The following is a 20,849-nucleotide window of genomic DNA, read 5'->3' on the forward strand; positions in this document are numbered from 1 at the left end:
AGCAATTGATAAAAAGAAAAATCACAGGGAAATTAGAGAGTACCTTGAGATAAAGATCAAAGCACTACACATCAAAATTTGTAGGACGCAGGGCTCATGCAGTGCTTAGATAAAAGTTTATACTCATAAACACCAATATTAAAAATACAAAAAACCTCAAATAAGTAATGTAAACTTCTACCTTAAGAAAACAGAACAAGTAGAGCAAACTAAACCAAAAGCAAATATAAGCAGGAAATAACAAAGATTACAACAGAAATATGTAGAATAGGGAATTAAAAAAATTTTTTTTAAATCAACAAAACCAAAAGTTGACTCTTTAAAAAATATCAACAAAATTTTCAAACTTGATGTCTAGACTGACCAAGAAAAGACAGAAGACCAAAATTACTAAAATCAGAAACAAAGTAGGGGCATTATAACATTGTCATTATGGCCTTTTTGTGATGGTAAGATTCAATCTCTTTCTCTTTCTTGTATGCATTTTTGTTCTACAAGTGGGTTTTGTTCTTTCTTGCGTATTAGTGGTAGTGATTATCACTTTTCAGATTCCAGATGCAGGATTCCCTTGAGCATTTCTTGTAGGGCTGGTCATGTGGTGCTTAACTCCAGCAACTTTTGTTTGTCTGGAAAATGCACAATTTTCCCCTCATATCTGAAGGATAACCATGCTAGGTATATAGTATTCTTTTCTCTTCCACTCCTTTTCTTTTCTCCTCCACTTCTGAAACACCCATGATTCAAATGCTTGTGCATTTAAGGTTGTCTACTCGCTCTCTTAGATTTTCTTCATTTTTTAAAATTCTTTTTTCCTCTTTTATGTCCACCTGGGTCCACCAGATCTTCAAGATCAGAAATTCTTTCATCTGCTTGTTCTAGCCAGCCTCTTAAGTTATCAGTTGTGTCTATTTTGTTGAGTGAATCCTTCAGTTCCATGAGTTCTGCTGCATTCTTTTTTAAGGTATTGATATCTTTGTAAATTTTCTCCTTTGTATTCTTATTTTTTTCTTCTTGTTTAACTATGTTGCCTGATTCTTCTCAGTGAGTTTCCTTAAGATTGTTGCTCTGAATCCCTTTTCAGTCATTTCAAAGTTTTCCTGCTCTGCAGGGTCTGGTATTTGAGAATTACTGTATTCCTTTTGTGGTACCATTTTCTTGGGTTTTCATATTTCTAGTATCTCTACATTGATGTTTGGTCATCTGGTAGGACAGTTGCTTCTTCTATTACTCTGGAGCAAGCTTTGAGGAGAAATACGTCCTCTTCTTCCAGTCTCTGCTGCTGACTTTCCTTGTGTCAAGGCAGTCAAGTGTCCAGTGGGACACCTGCATGGTAGCTGTAGCTGGTGCTGTGACATGAAGCCTCTTTGTCAGCAGCCATGGCTATGGTGGTGGCTGTGGTGAGCCACTTGTGTGGAGTGGTGTTTTTGGCATGCTTTCTTGCCTGCCTTTGGATGGCGTGTACTGCCCTCAGCTCCTTGCCTAGGACCCCAGGCATGCTGTCTTGCCTCCTTCCGGGCAGAGGGAGCTGCAACCCTCGGCTCCTTGCCTAGGACCCAGGGCATGCTGTCTTGCCTCCTTCCAGGCAGACGAGGCTACAACACTCGGCTCCTTGCCTAGGATCCTGTGCATACTGTCTTGCCTGCTTCTGGGCAGAGGGGGCTGCAGCCCTCAGCTCCTTGCCTAGGACCCCAGGGGTGCTCTGTTGGAGGAGGGAGCTGCAGCCCACAGATCCTTGCATAGGACCCCAGGCATGCTCTCTTGCTCTATGAACACTTTAGAGAATGAAAAGACAGCCACAGACTAGGAGAAAATATTTGGAAAACACACAGCTAGTAATGAAATTTTACCCAAAATATACAAAGAACTCTCAAAACTCAATAATTAAGATTGGCTAGCCAGTTAGCTCAGTTGGTTAGAGTACAGTGTTACAACACCAAGGTCAAGGGTTAGGATCCCACCCATACCTGCCAGCTGCCCAATAAAACAAAAAATAATACACACACACACACACGAAACAAAAAAAAGTAAAAAAAAGAAAGCAAACAACCCAATTAAAAACTGGTCAAAAGGTCTGAAGAGGGGCCGGCCCGGTGGTGCACTGCTACAGTGCGCTGCTTGGGAGCGGGGCGGCGCTCCCGACGAGGGTTCGGATCCCACATACAGACCAGCCGCTCACTGGCTGAGCGAGGTGCAGGCACAACACCGAGGGTTGCGATCCCGTTGCCGGTCCCGGTCCGGTACGGGCGCGACACTGAGGGTTGCGATCCGTTGCCAGTCACGAAAAAAGACAAAAAGGAAAAAAAAATTTTAAAAATTAAAAAAATTTTTAAAAAAAGGTCTGAAGAGAAAACAGACACCTCACCAAAAAGACACGCAGACAGCAAATAAGCATATCAAAAGACGCTCAACCTCATATGTCATTAGGGAATTGCAAATTAAAATGAGATATTATTACGGAATGGCTAAAATCCAAAACAAAGATAATACCACATGCTGGTGAGTACATGGAGCAACAAGAACTCTCATTCTTTGCTGGCGAGAATGCAAAATGATACACACATTTTGGTAGACAATTTGGCAGTTTCTTACAAAGCTAAACATGGACTTACATGATTCAGCAATTGCACTCCTAAGTATTTACCCAAATAAGGTGAAAAATTATTTCCACACAAAAATCTGCACATAAATGTTTGTGGCAGCTTTATTCTTAATTGCCAAAACTTGGAAGTAACCAAAATGTCCTTTTAATACATGAATAGATAAACAAACTGTGTTACATCCACACAATGGAATATTATTCAGTGATAAAAAGATATGAGCTATCAAACTATGAAAAGATATGGAAGAACCTTAAATGCATACTGCTACAAGAAAAAAGCCAGTCTGAAAATGCTGTATACTGTATGATTCCAACCACGTGACGTTTTGGAAAAGGCAAAACTATAGAGACAGTAAGAAGATCAATGGTTGCCAGGGCTGTTTTGGGGAGATGGGATGTGAACAGGGATGGCACAGGGGATTTTTAGGGCAGTAAAAACTTTTCTGTATGAAACTATAAGGATGGACACATGACACTATCCATTTGTCAAAACCCATTGAACCATACAACACAAAAGTAAACCGTAATGTAATGTATAGATTTTAGTTAATAATAATGTATCAATACTGGTTCCTCAATTGCAAAAAATGTACAACACTAATGCAAGATGGTAATAGGGAAAACTGAGTGTGGCAGAGGGAGTATACAGGAACTCTCTGTACTTAACGTGCAATTTTTCTGTAAACCTAAAAATGTTCTAAAGAAATAGTCTATTTAAAAAAATAAATACATCATTTCCCTTTCCAGGGACTGGTTTAGAAATGATCTTGTGGATCTTATTCTGGCCAATGAAACATAAATGGAATTCTGCTATAAGGCTTCTGGGAAAAGTTTCCTCACTCTTTAAAAAAAAAGATGAAGATGATGACAGAAGGCACAGACAGTTTCCATTTCTTCCTTTGGAAACAGTCATGTCTGGATGGGAAGTTATCAGAAAGGCGAATATCTTGAGGGCAAAGATGACACACTAAGGACAACAAAATTCTGGAAGGACAGAATCTGAGATCTCAATGAGGTATCAGCAAATTAACCAGGTTAATCAGCCATGGAGCTGCTCTACTTCCAGTCTAATTGTATGAGGCATAAATGTTATTATGCTGCTTTTCATTTAGGTTTTTTGTTACTTGAAACCAAAGGCACCCTAAATAATATAGCACATATATTTCGGAATTCTTTTACCACATAGCCCAAATATCATTAAAAGTAATAATTTTTAAAAAGGCAGTAAGGGACAAGAAGGCAGAGACATTCCATTTTAAAAAAGAAATTATATTACCTAGATAGTTCTTGTGAGAAGTAATATTTTTCAATGTATACTTTATAATAACAATTTTGTTATATATGCCACTGAAAAATCATATTTTAGATATAGAAGGGTCTTTATATGTTTTCCCTTTTCAAATTGAGATAAAATTCACACACCACAAAATTTACACTTTTAAAAAGTACAATTCAGTGATTTTTAGTATATTCACAAGGTTGTGTAATCATCACCATTACCTAATTCTAAAATATGTTTACAACCCCAAAGAGAAACCCCTATAACCAGTAGAAGTTACTCCCCTAAACTGCTTAGCCCCACCTCTGGAAAACCCTAATATACTCTGTCTCTATGGTTTCCTACTCTGGACATTTCATATAAATGGAGTCAAACATTATGTGGACTTTTATGTTTGGTGTTTTTCACTTAGCATAATTTTTTCAAGTTTCATCCATGTTATAGCATGTATCAGTAATCCATGCATTTTTATGGCTGAATAATATTCCATTGTATGGATATACCACATTTTGTTTACTTATTCATCAGTTGATAGACATTGAGTTGCTTCTACGTTTTGGCTATTAATAATGTCAATATGAATATTCATGTACAAGTTTCTTATGAACATATTTTCAATTCTCTTGGGTATATACCCTAAGACTAAAATTGCTGGGTCATATGATAACTCTATGTTTAGTTTCTTAAAGGACTGTCAAACTGTTTTCTAAGTGGTTGTACCATTTTATAGTCTGAACAGCAATGTACAATGGTTCCAACTTCTCCATATTCTTGCCAACACTTAATGTGCATCTTTTTTATTTAAACTTCCTAGTGGGTACGAAATGGTATCTCACTGTGTTTTTCATTTGCATTTCCCTAATAACTAATAATACTGAGCATCTTTTCACATGTACTCATTGGACATTTGTAGATCTCTGAAGAAATGTCTACATAAAGCCTTTGTCCATTTTTTAATTCGACTGTCTTTTTGTTTCTGAGTTGTAGGAATTATTTATATATTCTGGATAATACACCCTTACAAGATATATAATTTATAAAAATTTCCTCCCATTCTATGGGTTATCTTCTCAATTTCTTGATAGTGTTCTTGAAGCATAATTTCTTGATAATACTCTTTGACTTAATTTTCATGACAACCAATTTATTTTTTCTTTTCTTGTTTATGTTTCAGGTGTCACATCTAAGCAACCACTGCCTAATCCAAGGGCACAAAGATTTATACCTATGTTATCTCCTAAGAGATTAATAATTTTAGCTCCTACATTTAGGTCTTTGATCCATTTGAGTTTATTTTGTATATGATATTAGGTAGGAGTCCAATTTCATTTTTTTTTTTTCCTTTTTGTCTTTTTTCATGTCCGGCAACGGATGGCAACCCTCAGTGTCGCGCCCATACCGGACCGGGACCGGCAACGGGATCGCAACCCTCGGTGCTGCACCCGCACCTCGCTCAGCCAGTGAGCGGGAACCGGTCTGTATGTGGGATCCAAACCCTCGGCAGGAGCGCCGCCGCGCTCCCAAGCGGCGCACTGTAGCAGTGCGCCACCGGGCCGGCCCCCAATTTCATTTTTTTACATGTGATTATCCAGCTGTACCAGCACTATTTTTTTTAAAAAATTCTTTCCCCAATGAATTGTCTTGACACTCTTGTCAAATGTCAATTAACATAAATGTACAGATTTATTTCTGGACTCTCAATTCTATTCTCTTGATCTATATGTCCATATGTATGCCAGTATCAGAGTCTTTGGTCCTCTTTAATTTCTTTCAACATCGTCTTATAGTTTTCAGTGTACAAATCTTGCATTTCTTTTATTAAATGTTAAAATAGAATGTTTATTCTTTTGATGTTATTGTTAGTGGGACTGTTTTCTTAATTTCATTTTCAGATTGTTCATTGCTATTGTACAGAAATACTGATTTCTGTATATTGATTATATTTCCTACAATCTTACTGAACTCATTAAATAACTCTATTAGCTTGTTTGAGGACGCCTTAACATTTTCCATATATAAGATCATGTCATCTGAAAATACAAATAGTTTTACTTCTTTATTCCAAATCACAATGCATTTTTTATTTCTTCTTCTAGCCTTCTTCTCTGGCTAGAACTTCTAGTACAATGTTGAATAGAAGCAGCAGGAGACATCCTAGTCTCGTTCCCAATCTCAGAGAGAAAACTCAATTTTTCACCATTAAGTATAATGTTAACTGTGGATTTTTCATAGATGCCCATTATCAGGGTGAGGAAGTTCTCTTTTAAGTTTGTTGAGTGTTTTTATCAAAAAAGTATGTCAGATTTTGTCAAATATTTTTCTGCATCTATCAACTGTCCTTTAGTCTATCAATAAAGAATTACACTGATTGATTTTCACATGTTGAATCAACCTTGTATATCTGGAATGAATCCCACTTGGTCATTGTGTATAATGCTATTTAAATGTTGCTAGATTCCATTTGTAAGTATTTTGTTGACAATTTTTGCATCTGTTTCATATGAGATATTGATCTGTAGTTTTCTTGTGATGTCTTTCTCTGGTTTTAGTAACAGGGAAATAATAGCCTCACTGAATTAGTCAGGAAGAGTCCCTCCTTAAGTAAAGGACTGGTGTTAGTCCTTCTTTAAACATTTGTAGAATTCACCAGTGAAGCCATCTAGTCCTGGGCTTTTCTTTGTGGTAAATTTTTTATTACTAATTCAATCTTTGTACTAGGTATAGATTTATTCAGATTTTCCATTTCTTCTTGAGTCACTTTCAGCTGTTTGCTACTAAGAATTTTCCATGCAAACAGTAACCAAAAGACAGTTGGAGTGGTTGTATTAACATCAGACAAAATAGACTTTAAGACAATAATTGTTACTATATACAAAGCACATTTTAAAATGATAGGGACCTTGGAAAAGTCTCCAATTCTGATATTTTTATATTCTGAACCTCATATTTTACAAACTGTGAAGGTATATGACTTATTCATGGTAGAAGTTAGTGGGAAGCAAAACACTGAACTCAAGAGTCCTTACTGAAATGATAATCTATTTTAATAAATACTCACACACACACAAAACTTCTAGTAGCATATTCCAGTCATGTATGAAGGAAAGACTGTTTCAAATTTAATTCCATTTTTAAAACCTCTAATAAACATGACTTAGTAATTCCAGACAGTTTGTCTACTGTCAGAAAATATTTAATCCAATCTAAGATTTCAAGAAAATTAATTGAATTAAATAAGATAGACATGTATGTTAAATAATCTTACTATAAGATAGGTTAAGGAATTCAAAGGTAATTAACTTCTGCATATATGAGAATATTTTAGTGTCTATAAATTATAAGATCAATGTATCTTCCATCTCTCTTAAAGGAAAATTTTAGGCCACTAATACCTAAACCTAGAAAGAGATATTATAAACAATTTGGTTCCTCATGATCACACCATAAGTCCTTAGTAAAATAACAGTCTCAAAAAACTGAATACCTACATGAAGAACCTTTGTGCTAACTATACGGCCCACCTCCACTAAATCTTCAAACTAAAATCAACCTGGTCATGAAATAGCTCCCACCAATACTTTGCCTCCCGGCTTGACTGCACAACCAATATATTAAAAAAATAGGTTATTTTAACTGGGAGGAAAGTTGTGGAATGAAAAAATGGGGGTGAAAGCTTTTAGAAGTAGAGAAAACAAAAATCCTCTCTTTAAGAGACCAGTACACAAGACATACCAATGTTTGATTTGGAAACTTCGTTGCAGACAACAGCCTCTTTTCTAATTTTATGTTACTTCCAAGCATTCTGTGCTTCTTTTTCCACTATATTCCATAATCTTTGCTGAAAGTACAAAACATTCCAGGATCCTCTATTACCCCTAGGTTCAACCCCCTTCAGCTTAGTACCCGTCATTCCTCAGCCCATCCAGGAAACCACTTCCTTTCATTTCCAATGTTTCCTTCAAACACTCTCCTTCGAGTCATATCTAAAACCTGGCTTTCCTCTGTTTTCAGGGAGCTTACATGCTAGCATGGGAATCATCAGGGAAACTAACAAATGATGAAAATGATCTCTTGGACATGTTTTTCTAACTGTAAGCACAAGTTGCTATGGAAAGCTAAAAAGGTCAGCAGCATAACAAATATAATTTATAGCCCAGTCCTGAAATAATGATGGACTCAACTAAGAAATAGGGGAGAGTTTGACTTAAGATACACTCTGGACTATGTCAAAAGATTTTTTTTTTAAAAGTTAAAATTCAATTACTTACATAGGAATAGGAACTTGACATGGAGGACAAGGTAATGTAGTCTGAATAAATGTCGGCTCAGAAGGCTGTTCCCAAGGGCCTGTAGGCTGGTGCTACAAGTAAAATACACAACAACTGAAAGTCAGAGAAATTAAATCATATGGCCATTTTAGGAATCTAAGAAAGTAGTTCCATGTATCCTCCACTCAAGCAGGTTAAAATTTTTTCAAGTAACCAACAAATTGTGCTGACTGAAATATTTTATTCTATCTGCATTACAGCAAATTTTCCCCTCTACCCACACTTCATATTAAAAATTGAGACAAGCTCCAGTGTTTTAATTGTAGAACAAAGCAGTGTAGCCTCCTTCACCTCTCATAAACCAAAAAGAAAATGAGAAACAGAACTGTAAAACTGCAATATCCACAGCTGAATGTAATCTCCATTATTTTGTTCACTGTTGTTCTCCAGCACCTAGAATGCTTAACATATATACTATGGGCTCAGTAAATATTCACTGAACAAGTGCGTGAATTTTTTTTTTTGGCAGTTGGCCAGTGCAAGGATTCAAACCCATGACCTTAGTGTTATTAACACCCCTCTCTAACTAACTGAGCTACTGGCCAGCCCTATAAATGAATATTTAAGGAAACCAGGCAATATCCATAACCCTAAACCACAATATATAAAGGAGTATTGCAAAATTCACCTATATCATGATTATAACATGACTATCACACTATTTTTGCAAACATTTATTGGTTTTTCTCCTTTTCTGTACCGTAAGCTTCTTAAGACAAAAGACCAAGTCTTGTTTACCTTGTACCCCAGCTCTGACCACAGTGCTTCATACCCAATAAGTGCTTAATCATTGCTTATTAAATGGCTAAATAAAATCCAGAAAATATGACCCATAGCAATGCACTATCTCTTTAATAATATTGTTCCCTTACCCTGCCAGTCTGTTTTATTAATGCTTGATCATGACATGGAGCAGGACACAAGTGACCACATTTCTCCAAAACTTTCTGGCAAGGTTGATGACATGGTGGACAACAGCCAAAGTGACAGCGATGTTTTTCTTGACTTGCATGATGACAAGTTGGTGGTCGACTAAATCATAAGGTACAATTTTTTAAAATTACTTTCAATCATGGAACAATTTACATCTAAAGTATAATTATTTATGTATATGTCATCTGATTCCATAATGAACATACTGTGAATATTAATATTTTAAAACACTAAAGCAAAATTAAATTAAAATACTAATGATATTAAAAGTCAATATGAATTTGTATTTGTAAGAAAGTTTGTGCAAAGCTTTGGACTGACCTGCATAGTTCTTTGCACTTGGGTGGTCTTGTGGTACGTTCTCGACCACAGGGTACTGTCACCTTTGTATTACCACAATTACACTTCACATCTACAGTTTCTGGGCAGGGATAGCAACTGCCTGAAAAAAAAAAGTCTGACACTTAAAAAGAAGTTTCCTTTAATCATCCAAATGCCCAACAATGGTAAAATTAATAAATTTAGTGTATTTGCTCAATGCAATACTCTACAATGAGAATGAAGAAACTACAACAATATGAATGAATCTTACCACATACATGGCGCAAAAGAAGCCAGACACAAAGAGCATATACTATGTGATTCTGTTTACGTAAAGTAAACAGAAAAGGCTTATTTACACTCTTCAAAATCAGGATGATGGTTATGAAGAACACAAGGAGGGTTTTGGAAATGCTAGTAATATTCTGTTTAACAATATAAGTTCTAGTTACATGGTTATATTCAGTTTGTAAAGATTCATCAAGCTGTACACTTATGATCTGTAAACTTCTCCATATGAACACTGGTACTTCAATAAAGCTTTAGAAATTTCTTTAAAATTCCTAAAAGTTCTGTTCTAAATAACAAATTTAAAACAGTTACTCATTCAAAAGTACAACAAGCAGAAATAGATTTAAGTCTTTGGAAAATCTAATATATTTAACAATAATCTTTTTGGCCTATTTGTGTACTTATTTCTATCCAAGTACACTATTTTTAGATAAGTTCCCCAATACCTTCTCTCTCATGGCCTGATGTTAGTTATTAACAACTGCAGTCAATTTTCCATTATTTGTGCTTTGTGAAAGTCTAAAGGCTAAACCTCCATTTTAGGTTACAATTTCAAATATGTCTCTTCTAAACATATGAAAAAGAAAAGTTATTTGGGTGTCAGCTTTTTATCCTCTTTTGTTACCAGTTGGTAGAAACATACAAAAACAAAATAAAAAAATTTTCCTAAACAGGCTAAAAAGTTCACCCCACAAACCTCTATCATCATCTTAAGGGCTTTCTTCCCACTCTAGTCTTCCCAGTAAGGAACTCCATGGAAATGAAATACTGAGGAGGGAATTAAGAGTTTTCAACTAAGGAGTGAATATCTTAAAGAGACTGCTGCCTAGGTGTACGGACCAAGTAAAATACTGACCAGCAGTTAAGCTGATAAGAAACAGACTAATGATAGAAAATAGTCTGGTTAAATGTCTCTAGAAGTTCAAAATAGTTCCCTAACACAAATACAAATTAAGAATTACAATACAAATAATGAACATAGAAAAAGAGAAAATGAGAGTAAAAGCATCATACAGAAAAACATAACATTTATTGTACAAATTACCAAATTTACACTTGTTTTGATAAGTGAAGTGTTATCCTGCTGATAATGCAAGCCAAATTATCCTGACCCACATGACCAAGTTTTATTTTGATCTTTCCAAAAGAACGACTAGATGTTACATTTTTAAAGTTATTAGTGACACTTAATATCTGTTCTCATTCAGCATATTATGTCAATTTCTATTCTTAATAATGATAATTTTTCATTCATCTTCAGCATTTTAATGGGGAACTTATCAAACAATCTTTTCGGCACTCTAAACCACAGTATGACTTTTTTGAAAATTAAATCTTGGGAACAATAAGGAGTAATTTCTCTAAACAGTCTTACTACTGAGCAACAGAACTTGTCATAGATACCAGTGTAACATGATAGATTTTAATTAAAACAGCTTCAGTGACATTACTTTCAAAATGAAAAATTAGCATACAGAGACTATAACTATAATGACCAGAGAGTCAACAGACAAAATGGGCATGATTCCAGTAATTCCAAACCATAAACACAGATGACCTTGAACTTCGAATTATAAATCAAATTTTCATATATTCACAATGCAAACATGCAGTTAGTATTCTCTCCCTATGAGTTACAGTATAATTTTGATTAGAAAGACATCTAGAATGATGGAAAATAGTATGAAATAATGATTCCATATATTTTACATAACTGTGGATTAAATAGTCAGAGTTGCACACTAGTATTTTCCATATACTTTCCATTGGGGAAAATTTTGTAGGGTTTAATAATCTTTGTTGGAAGCTAATAAGCATCTTTTTTTAAAAATAAATACTATCAAAAAATATCAAACCTGAATCTGATCTCATCTCTAGATCCAACTAACAATTCATAGGAAATGCAAAGGGCTGAGGGACATGTTAAATAATACCACAGAGATGCAACCTGCAAAATCCACATTCAAAGAAACTAAATAAAGCAACCTAGCTTCTTAAACCAGTAAGTCACAAGAAAAAAAAGAAAAAAGGTGGAGGAGGGAAATTATAAATTTAAAGACTTTAGAGACATCAATCAATTGCACCATATCAATCTTACTAGGTTTTTGAGTCAAAAACTGAAGTAAAAAGTGAAAATACTTATGAAACAACAAGAAATCTGAACACCAGATATTTACTGATACAAAAAAATATATTAATTCTTTTTAGGTTTAGAAGCCATCTTTTAGAAATGAATACTGAAATACTTATGGTATTTGCTCCAAAATAACATGAGGAGGGAAATGCTTTTAACACTTCTCCACTAAATATGATGTTTGCGTTAGGCTTTTTGCAGATACTCTTTGCCAGGTTAAGGATATTCCCTTCTATTTCTATGGACGTTGGATTTACCAACTATTTTAGACATTTACCAAATGATCTCATTTCTCCCTTAATCTGTTAATGTGATGAATCACACTACTAGGTTTGCTAATGTTAAACCAGCCATACATTATTGGAATAAACCCAATTTAGTTATGATAGATTAAAGGTTTGGCTAGTTAATACTACAGTATTAGATGGCTCAATCTGAGTAGTTAAAACTCTAATATTTTTACAAAAATGTTCAGGAGTTAGACTTGCCTGTAATTTTCTCTTTCCTTGTCAGATGATATGAGTTGAGAGTTGGGCATGTTCTTTTTTTTTTTTTACATATACTCTCAGATAGTTTATGAGGAGATTGAATATATATATAAAGATGTTCCTCAACTTACGATGGGGTTATATCCTAATAAATCCATCGTAAGTTGAAAATGTTATAAGTCAAAAGTGCATCTAATACACATAACATAGTGAACATCATAGCTTAGCCTACCCTACCTTAAACATGCTCCAAACACTTACATTAGCCTACAGTTGCGCAAATTCATCTAACACAAGCCTATTTTTTAATAAAATGTGAATGTCTCATGTAATTTACTGAGTGCTATACTGAAAGTGAAGAACAGAATCGTTGCGTGGGTACTTAAAGTACAGTCTCTACCCAATGCATATCGCTTTCATTCCATTGTAAAGTTGAAAAATCCTAAGTCAAACCATTCTAAGTCAGGGAACATCTATACCATAAATGTTTACTTGTTAGAAATCAATTGTAAAAAAAAAAAAAAAAAAAAAAAAACAGGTCTGGTGTTTCCTAGCAAGAAAATTTTAAACTACAGATATAATTTCTTTAACGGTCAACAACTAGTATGGTTTCCTACATAAAGGCCAGTGTTTTAACAATAGGCTACAAGGCCCTATATATATTCTCCTTTCCCCAGCAATCCTTTATCTCACCATCTCTTTGACTTCATGTCCTACCATCTGTTCTCTTGAGCATTCTACTTCAGTCACACTGGCTTTGCTGTTCCTTCAAATGCTCGTCTCGGGCCTTTGCAATCACTGCTTTCGTTTCTGGAACAATATCCCACCCCCATTTCCACATAGCTTGATTCCTTACTTCGTTCAGGTCTCCTCTCAAATGTCATCTTCTCCGAGTCCTCGCCTGGTCACAGTATATGAAACAGTATACACTATCTCCACCACCATAACTTTAGTTTTACCCTAATTTTAATACTTGACATTACCTGAGATCCTATATTAATCTGATTATGTATTCGTATTCTACTGGGGCAGGGAAGTAAAAAAAATAAGTTCCATAGAGCAGGGACTTTATCAATTTTTGTTGACTCATATAATCCCAGAACCTGGTTCTTAGTAGACACTTCAGAATACTTTTTGAATGAGTTAATGACTAACATTAGAGTTTTACTAAAATTTAAATTCAGTGGGTCAGTGACATAAAAGGAAATAAAATCCTTATAGTGATGGTGAGAACATACCTGCAAATTAGTTCTAAACTTCACAATTTAAAGACACTGACAAGTTAGAGAACATCCACAGGAAAATGCAGCCATGGTAAATAGGATCTGACATTTTTCTTAATGAGGAGACAATGTGATATCATGAAAATATCAAAACCTTTGCATTTACATCCTGACCCTGCAATTAGTTCTACGACCTTGGGACTTTCTTTGCCTTTTTCCTCATTATATAAAATAGTAGTAGGTCCCTATTCCTTGCAGGATTTCTGAAAGGATTAAGAGATCAACGAGCATCCTCGAATCCCAAAGGAAGATAATGAAAACAGTTCAACAGTGTATCTCAGATATTAAGCTACTAAGTAGCAGAGTTCGCACTTGAACCCAGGACCTCTTACTCTCAGTCCCTGCTTTCCAATACTCTACTCTCAGTAGATTTCATATCATATCAACAGACTCCAAATAGGTAAAGTTAACTCATTTTTTAATGTCTAGTAATAACATAGAAAACAATTCTCAAATTATGGTCTGGTGACCTTAGGGGTCCCTGAGACCCTTTCATGGGGTCTGCAAAATCTTACATGCTTAAGAGTAGTTTTTCAGAAGCTAGTGACAAGTGATATCATAACAGATTGAAAGCAGAAGCAGATATGTGAATGCAGCTATATTCTACTAAGTTAGACATTAAAGACATTTCCAAGAATGTAAAACAATGCCACTCTCACCATTTGTTTTCAGAAAATATGGTTATTTTCCACAAAAACATGTTATTTGCATTAAGAAGTAATGGGTTTATTACTGCTATGTTTACATAAAATAATAAATATTATCACATTTTACTTTCATTTCAAACATAATAAATGTCAATGGATAAAACCCACATTAACAAAAGCTCTTTGGAGTCCCAAATACTGTAAAGGGGTTCTGAAACCAAAATGTTTAAGAATCACTGGCTTAGAATATGTCCAATCTTATTAGATTTAAATCTATATATAAAATTCAGAATAAAACTGAAAAACTTATGAACATCTCAATTAATTAAAAAACTGTGTGGGAAAGGTTGGAAGGAAGTGAAGAAACAACACAGTATTATAGAAATGACAATACTTTTATATTCAGAAATCTTGGGTTCAAATGCACTAAACATTTCCCTGAGTAAGTCACCGAACCCTCTTTAGCTTCAATCTCCTTGTCCATAAAATAGGGATACTGGTGACTGCCCTACCTTCTTCTCAAAGTTGTTAGGGGGGCCAAGTAAGATAATGAATTTGACAGCTCTCTATCGTATAAAGTACTATGTAAATACAAACATAACATCACAGCTATTGTTAAATTTTACCTCTGTGGCAGACAGACGGACATTTATGGTTTCTACATCCTAAAGTCCGTCCACAGTTTTGATCACAAGGTGGACAGTTTCCAGGGCAACACTGAAGAGAAAGCAATATATGAAGAACAGGTCATTTGAAAACCCATGCATAATATGGATGTTATCACCAGTTAATCACAGAACTTGTGGAAAGCAAAAGATATTTCTTTCACTATAAAAATGAAAGTATTCAAGACTATCAACATTCTTCTGTAAATAAATACACTGTAGTAAGAACTCACAGAAATAGACAATGGCCTAATTTAATAAAATCAAGCTAAATTTTTTTTCCCTTCAATTATTCTATAACTTAAAACATTTCTATGAGATAATTTTATTACTTACCTATGCATAGATTGACAACCAAAGGGATGCATCTGATCTAATGCTATAGTCAATTCAGGCAAATAATCTGGTTTTTAAAATTTAATTAAAATAAAATCAGTTCAATATAAAAATTAGTTTGGCAGTTATTTTCAAACCATGGGATCACAGACTAACTAAAGGAGAGAAGCAGAGATAGGCTACTTGCATCTAGCCTTATTTTGTCACTTACCTCACTCCAGCTGGTCTGTAAGAAATATAACTGTCTCTGATCCATCCTAATTTTTCATTCATGAACACCAGGCAACTACTTAAAGTCTATATTGCCATCCTCATTCTTTCCTTAACTTCTCATGTACCGAAACATTGGAAAGGAAATACAGACTACAATTGTCTTAAAGAAACTTAGGCTTGTAACTTACATAAGAGCAAGTTTCAGTATATAAAAATAGATCAAAACAAAATGCATTACTGAAAAGCAATTAAAAGTCAAAACAGTTCATTCAATTAGACAAATATTTACTGAGTAAATGTGTCTATCACTATGTGTCTATTACTTTGCCAATGGCAGTGGAGGAAAAGATTATGTGGTCCATGACTTGAATAAGCCTATAGACACTTTTGTTTCTGACCATGATGAAGTAACAACAACCAGATTTACCCTCTTGTAAACAACTAGAAAACCAGACAAAAGATAGGAAGCTGTACATTGGAGATATTAGATAATTAGGCAACACAGGCGGACACCAATCCATAAGAGAAAAGAAATAAAGATGGTGGCATCAGTTTAGACCTAGAGGTTTCCATGCTGCAGCACAAGGAGGATCACAAGAGTGTCTGACAGTCTGACCAAGTTCAGTAGACAAAATTCAGAGTTCACAGAGGCCAGTGTAGTTAGAATTCACGGAGAGAAGGCAGTAAGTAGTACAAGAGAAAGCTCTGGAGAACTCCAGAAGGGACACCTTGAGTCTTTGACTGAGGACTGGTCTGCAACATGTGAGAGGAAGCTACCCAAAATCTAAGAACGAACCACTGGAAGGAGAAGGCAGAAAATTTCCAGAGATTATACAAGGCTGTGAACAGCTTGTGTTCCTTACAGCCAGAATGAAAAGCCCTCTTCACACATAGGCATTAAGGAGAGTACTTAGGAGAGTTATTGCCTCAGTAGTAGAGCCAAATTACCTAGACAAAAAGATGCTCAGGTCACACTTAACAAAATCAAGCCTCTAAAGGACCAAATGGTTTCTGAACAACTTAACTTTGTCTCAGAACAAAGCTTAAGAATATTTAAAAGAATATTTAAAAACCCAGCACCCAAAAATGTGAAGCTCACAATTTCTAGAAACCAATCAAAAATTATTTAGCAGGCCAAGAAGCAGGAAAATATAACCAAAAGGAGAACGATCAGTCAACAGAAATAGACCCAGATATGAGAGATGATAGAATCAGTAGATTCGAACATTATAAATATAGCCCACCCTATATTCAATAATATAGAGGAAAGCATGGGCACACTAAGGAGAAACTTGGAAGATACAAAAAAGACCCAAATCCAACCTCTAGAGATGAAAATATGTAATGTCAGAGATGAAAAAACAGAGGATGGGATAAAAAGTAAATTAAACAATGCAGAAGGAAGTTAGTGAACTTGAAGACAAACTATATAATCTATCTAAAATAAAACACAGTAATTAAAAAGACTAAAAATTAAATAGAGGATAAGTGAGCTGTGGGACTTCAAATAGCATATTATATATGGCATCAAAGTCTCAGAAGGTGAGGAGTAGGGAAAACAGAAAACAATACCTGAAGAAATAAAGATCAAAAATTTCACATATTTGATGAAAATTATAAGCTCAACAAAAGCCAAGCTAAAGAAACATGAAGAACACTATACGTAGGAACACCAAAAACAAACTGCTAAAAACCAGTGGTAAAGAGAAAAACCTTAATAACTAGCCAAAAAAAAAGGAAATACATTAAGCACAGAGGAACAAAGATAATAATAACAGGACATTCCTTGTTGGAAAAAATGCAAAATGCAAGCTAAAAGGTAGTGCAGCAACATCTTTAAAGTATGGTGAAAAAACTGGTAAACTAGAATTCTACAGTAAAAATATTTTTCACAAATGAAGGCTATAGAAAGGTATTTTCAGATATACAAAGTTTAAAGAATTCATGACAAGCATAACAAGAAATATTAAAGGAAATCTTCAGCAAGAAAATGAAACCAGACAGAAATCTGAATCTATAAAAAAAGTTAGGAAAGTGCCAAAAATAAGTATGATGATAAATATCAAAGATTATTTTTCTTGATTTTTCAATCTCTTTAAAAAATAACTGCTTAAAGCAAAAATAAAACCAATGTATTCAGAGTTTATAAAATACATGAGTATAATATGTATAAAAATCATACATCTTAGGTCAGGAAAAGGGAATAAAATATACTGTTGTTAGATTCTTAAGGAAAATAAAGCCTAAAGCAACCACCTGCCTGCCCCCAGAAAAGGAGAAAAGGGAGATAAAGCTAATAAGCAAATAAAGAAATAAAATTGAATCATTAAAAAACACTCAAAGAGAGGACAGAAAAAGAGAGAAAAGGAACAGATGGGCAAATAGAAAACAAATGGCAATAAGGCAGATTTAAATCCAATCATTTTAAAGATCACATTAAATGTAAATGGTCTGTACCCAAATTAGATGACAAAGACTGTCAATTTGAATAAAATAAAATCTAAATGCTGTCTATATGAAACTGCACTTTAAATATAAAAGAATAGAAAAAGATACTTAGATACTGTGTTAACATTAAGCAAAAGAAAGCTAAAATCACTATATTTTAATAGATTTGAGAACAAGGAATCTTACCAGACATCAAGGGATATTTTGTAATAGTAAAAGGAACTCAAAAGAACTACAAATCTACAGAATCAATAAAATATTCCAGTCAACTTTACACTGAGCCAAGCGTCATGAAATAAGATTTGAACAATATAACACTGATAATGAGGTTTTAAAGTGAGGGATCAGATATAGCCCATGAACCAAGCTGAGAGAATAACGCACAGGACAAGAAGAAGTTTGTGTCACTTTAAAAAAGTGGTATGATTTCCCACCAATATAAACAATTAGGGTTAACTTAGAATATTTACTAATATTTTATATGGAAAGCAAAGAATATGCGAGAACACTTGAGGAACAAGCCAAGATAAGGCTTATCATAGGCCCAAAAAGGAAAAATACAAGACAATCAAATCAGAGTTTCCCATGATTATTACACGTACCTTTCTCCTACACTGATGCTTCTGGCAGTCACGCATTTTAACACACTTAGTTTCACACAGATAAAGTTTATGACATGGCATTCGTTTTGTATGTTTTCCACAGCGACAATGCTTTTCCACTTCCTGGAGGAATCCAAGATGAATAAGACACAATAAGAAATGCTACTGACTTTTGTTAATGTGGCTTTTTTCCACATTGTAATTTCTATAGTTACTAAAACATGAGGACAAAATTTTAATGGCAAATTTGTATTAAAGACTTTACCAGAAACCAAAACTGAATTTCCTAATATATTTATTTATATCCTACTTCACCCAAAAAGGACTTCATGGGACTTTGTTATTAAATTTGATAGAAATTTCACATTAAATAGTTTAAAAAAAAAAAAAAAAAACCCACAACATATTAAAACCACCTACATCTTGTTACAATCATAACTTCTGCATATCTTGTCTCAGTAAAGCAAGAACACTGGATTATCGAGTAGCTAATCTGAAGGACTGGTAGGATGGTCAAAACCAAATTACATACATAACTTTAAAGTTTCAAGTCTAGGTATTCATTTCTTTCCATCATCACTAGGCCTAATTCATCACTGCTCTGAATGTCATCTGGGAACAAACAACCCCACACTAGACTTTAAAAATGGGAACATTTGGGCCGGCCCGGTGGCGCACTTGGTAGAGTGCGGCGCTTGGGAGCGCAGCGGCGCTCCTGCCGAGGGTTCGGATCCCATATAGAGACCAGTCCGCTCACTGGCTGAGCACGGTGCGGGCGTGACACCGAGGGTTGCGATCCTGTTACTGGTCACGAAAAAAGACAAAAAAGGAAAAAAAAAAAATGGGAACATTCAAACTCCTACCAAGCAAAAACAAATAAAAGATAATTTTTATTTTTGCTGGCATACTGTCTTGCTTCTGACCATAAATACTAAGTCACTGAACTCATACAGATCATAATGTATGGGAGCAAGGAATGGAAAACATTCACAGGACAATCTCGTTTGATAAACTACAGCTCTCAAAAGTAATTATTGCAGGAGACAACTAACTTGTCTACATGTTTCACAAGGACCTCGGTGACAACGCTGTGAACATCTATGTATTCCACATTCAAGTACTTTGTCACAACTGTCTCCACAAGTTGGTACATCTTCTGTACAAGGCAAAGAAAATTCTAAAATCAAACAAAAAGTTAATGTTAATAATAAAATACATTATTAATAAGCATTAACAAAGTGCCATATGCTTTAGTTTCCCTAAAGAATGATAACCCTTTCAGACTATGAACTTTTACATTCACATAATTACTGGAAAAAACTAACTTTAATAAAAAAAAAAAACCTAATATTTGTAGTTTATGCTTTTTAAAAATAAATTTTACACATGACAAGTTCCTATCCTCAAGAAACACATTTTTATGGGCTAACAATTTCAGAAAGTTATTTAAAGAAATGAAATGTAAACATCTATGAGGAATTTCCATAATGTACAGAATTATTTTAATTTGCTCTTAACCTCATAGGACAAAAAAAAGTAGACTTTAATACATTACAAAACTCACCTTTAACATAAACATATTATGACCAGTGTTAGAAATAGTCTTATAAATATATATGGTGTTACTGGTGTAGTCAAGGAAGCCAAATGCAATCCTACTATGCCTTTATCTCAAAGCAGCCAAAAATAAATTTACCTATAACTTAATACATAATCATGACAACAGCACAGCCTCCCCTATTATCAACAGCCCCCACCAGAGCAGTACATTGGTTACAACTGGTGAACTTAAATACATCACAATCACCCAATGATCATAGTTTATATTAGGGTTCATTCTTGGTGTTATACGTTTTCTGGGTTTGGACAAATATATAATGACATGTATCTTCCATTATAGTATCATATAGAGTAGTTTCACTGCGATAAAAATCCTATGTGATTGGCCTATTCATCACTCCTTCTCCCCAAGCCCTGGCGACCACCTGATCTTTTTACTGTCTCCACAGTTCTGACTTATCCAGAATGTCATATAACTGAAATCCTATAGTACATAGCCTTTTCAGATTGGCTTTTCATTTAGCAATATGCATTTTAAGTTTCCTCTATGTCTTTTCATGTCTTGATAGCTCATTTCCTTAATAATTCCTTGAACTTGTTAAGTGAACAGATATGATGTTGATGGGGAGGGGAGGTGGGGAGAGGGAGGAGGGAAAAAGAGGAATTGGTAAAGAGACATGAAAACCAACTACACTGTATACTGATAAAAATATTTTTAAAAA

General features: G+C 34.6%; 1 protein-coding gene across 2 annotated transcripts in view; it reads right to left on the reverse strand.

The window, feature by feature from the left end:
• Window positions 1–20,849, reverse strand: part of NFXL1 (nuclear transcription factor, X-box binding-like 1) — a 62,837-nt gene that overhangs the window by 27,025 nt on the left and 14,963 nt on the right. For both annotated transcript variants that reach the window (XM_008590723.1, XM_008590722.1), the window contains exons 9-14: window positions 19,620–19,744; window positions 18,568–18,690; window positions 14,930–15,020; window positions 9,461–9,581; window positions 9,079–9,238; window positions 8,147–8,238 (exon numbers count right to left, since the gene is read on the reverse strand). In XM_008590723.1, coding sequence (XP_008588945.1) covers window positions 8,147–8,238; window positions 9,079–9,238; window positions 9,461–9,581; window positions 14,930–15,020; window positions 18,568–18,690; window positions 19,620–19,744 — 712 coding nt within the window. The remainder of the gene's footprint in view (window positions 1–8,146; window positions 8,239–9,078; window positions 9,239–9,460; window positions 9,582–14,929; window positions 15,021–18,567; window positions 18,691–19,619; window positions 19,745–20,849) is intronic.

The sequence above is a fragment of the Galeopterus variegatus genome, unplaced genomic scaffold (genome assembly GCF_000696425.1).
Source record: "Galeopterus variegatus unplaced genomic scaffold, G_variegatus-3.0.2 Scaffold6329, whole genome shotgun sequence".
In the NCBI taxonomy this organism is placed as follows: Eukaryota; Metazoa; Chordata; class Mammalia; order Dermoptera; family Cynocephalidae; genus Galeopterus; species Galeopterus variegatus.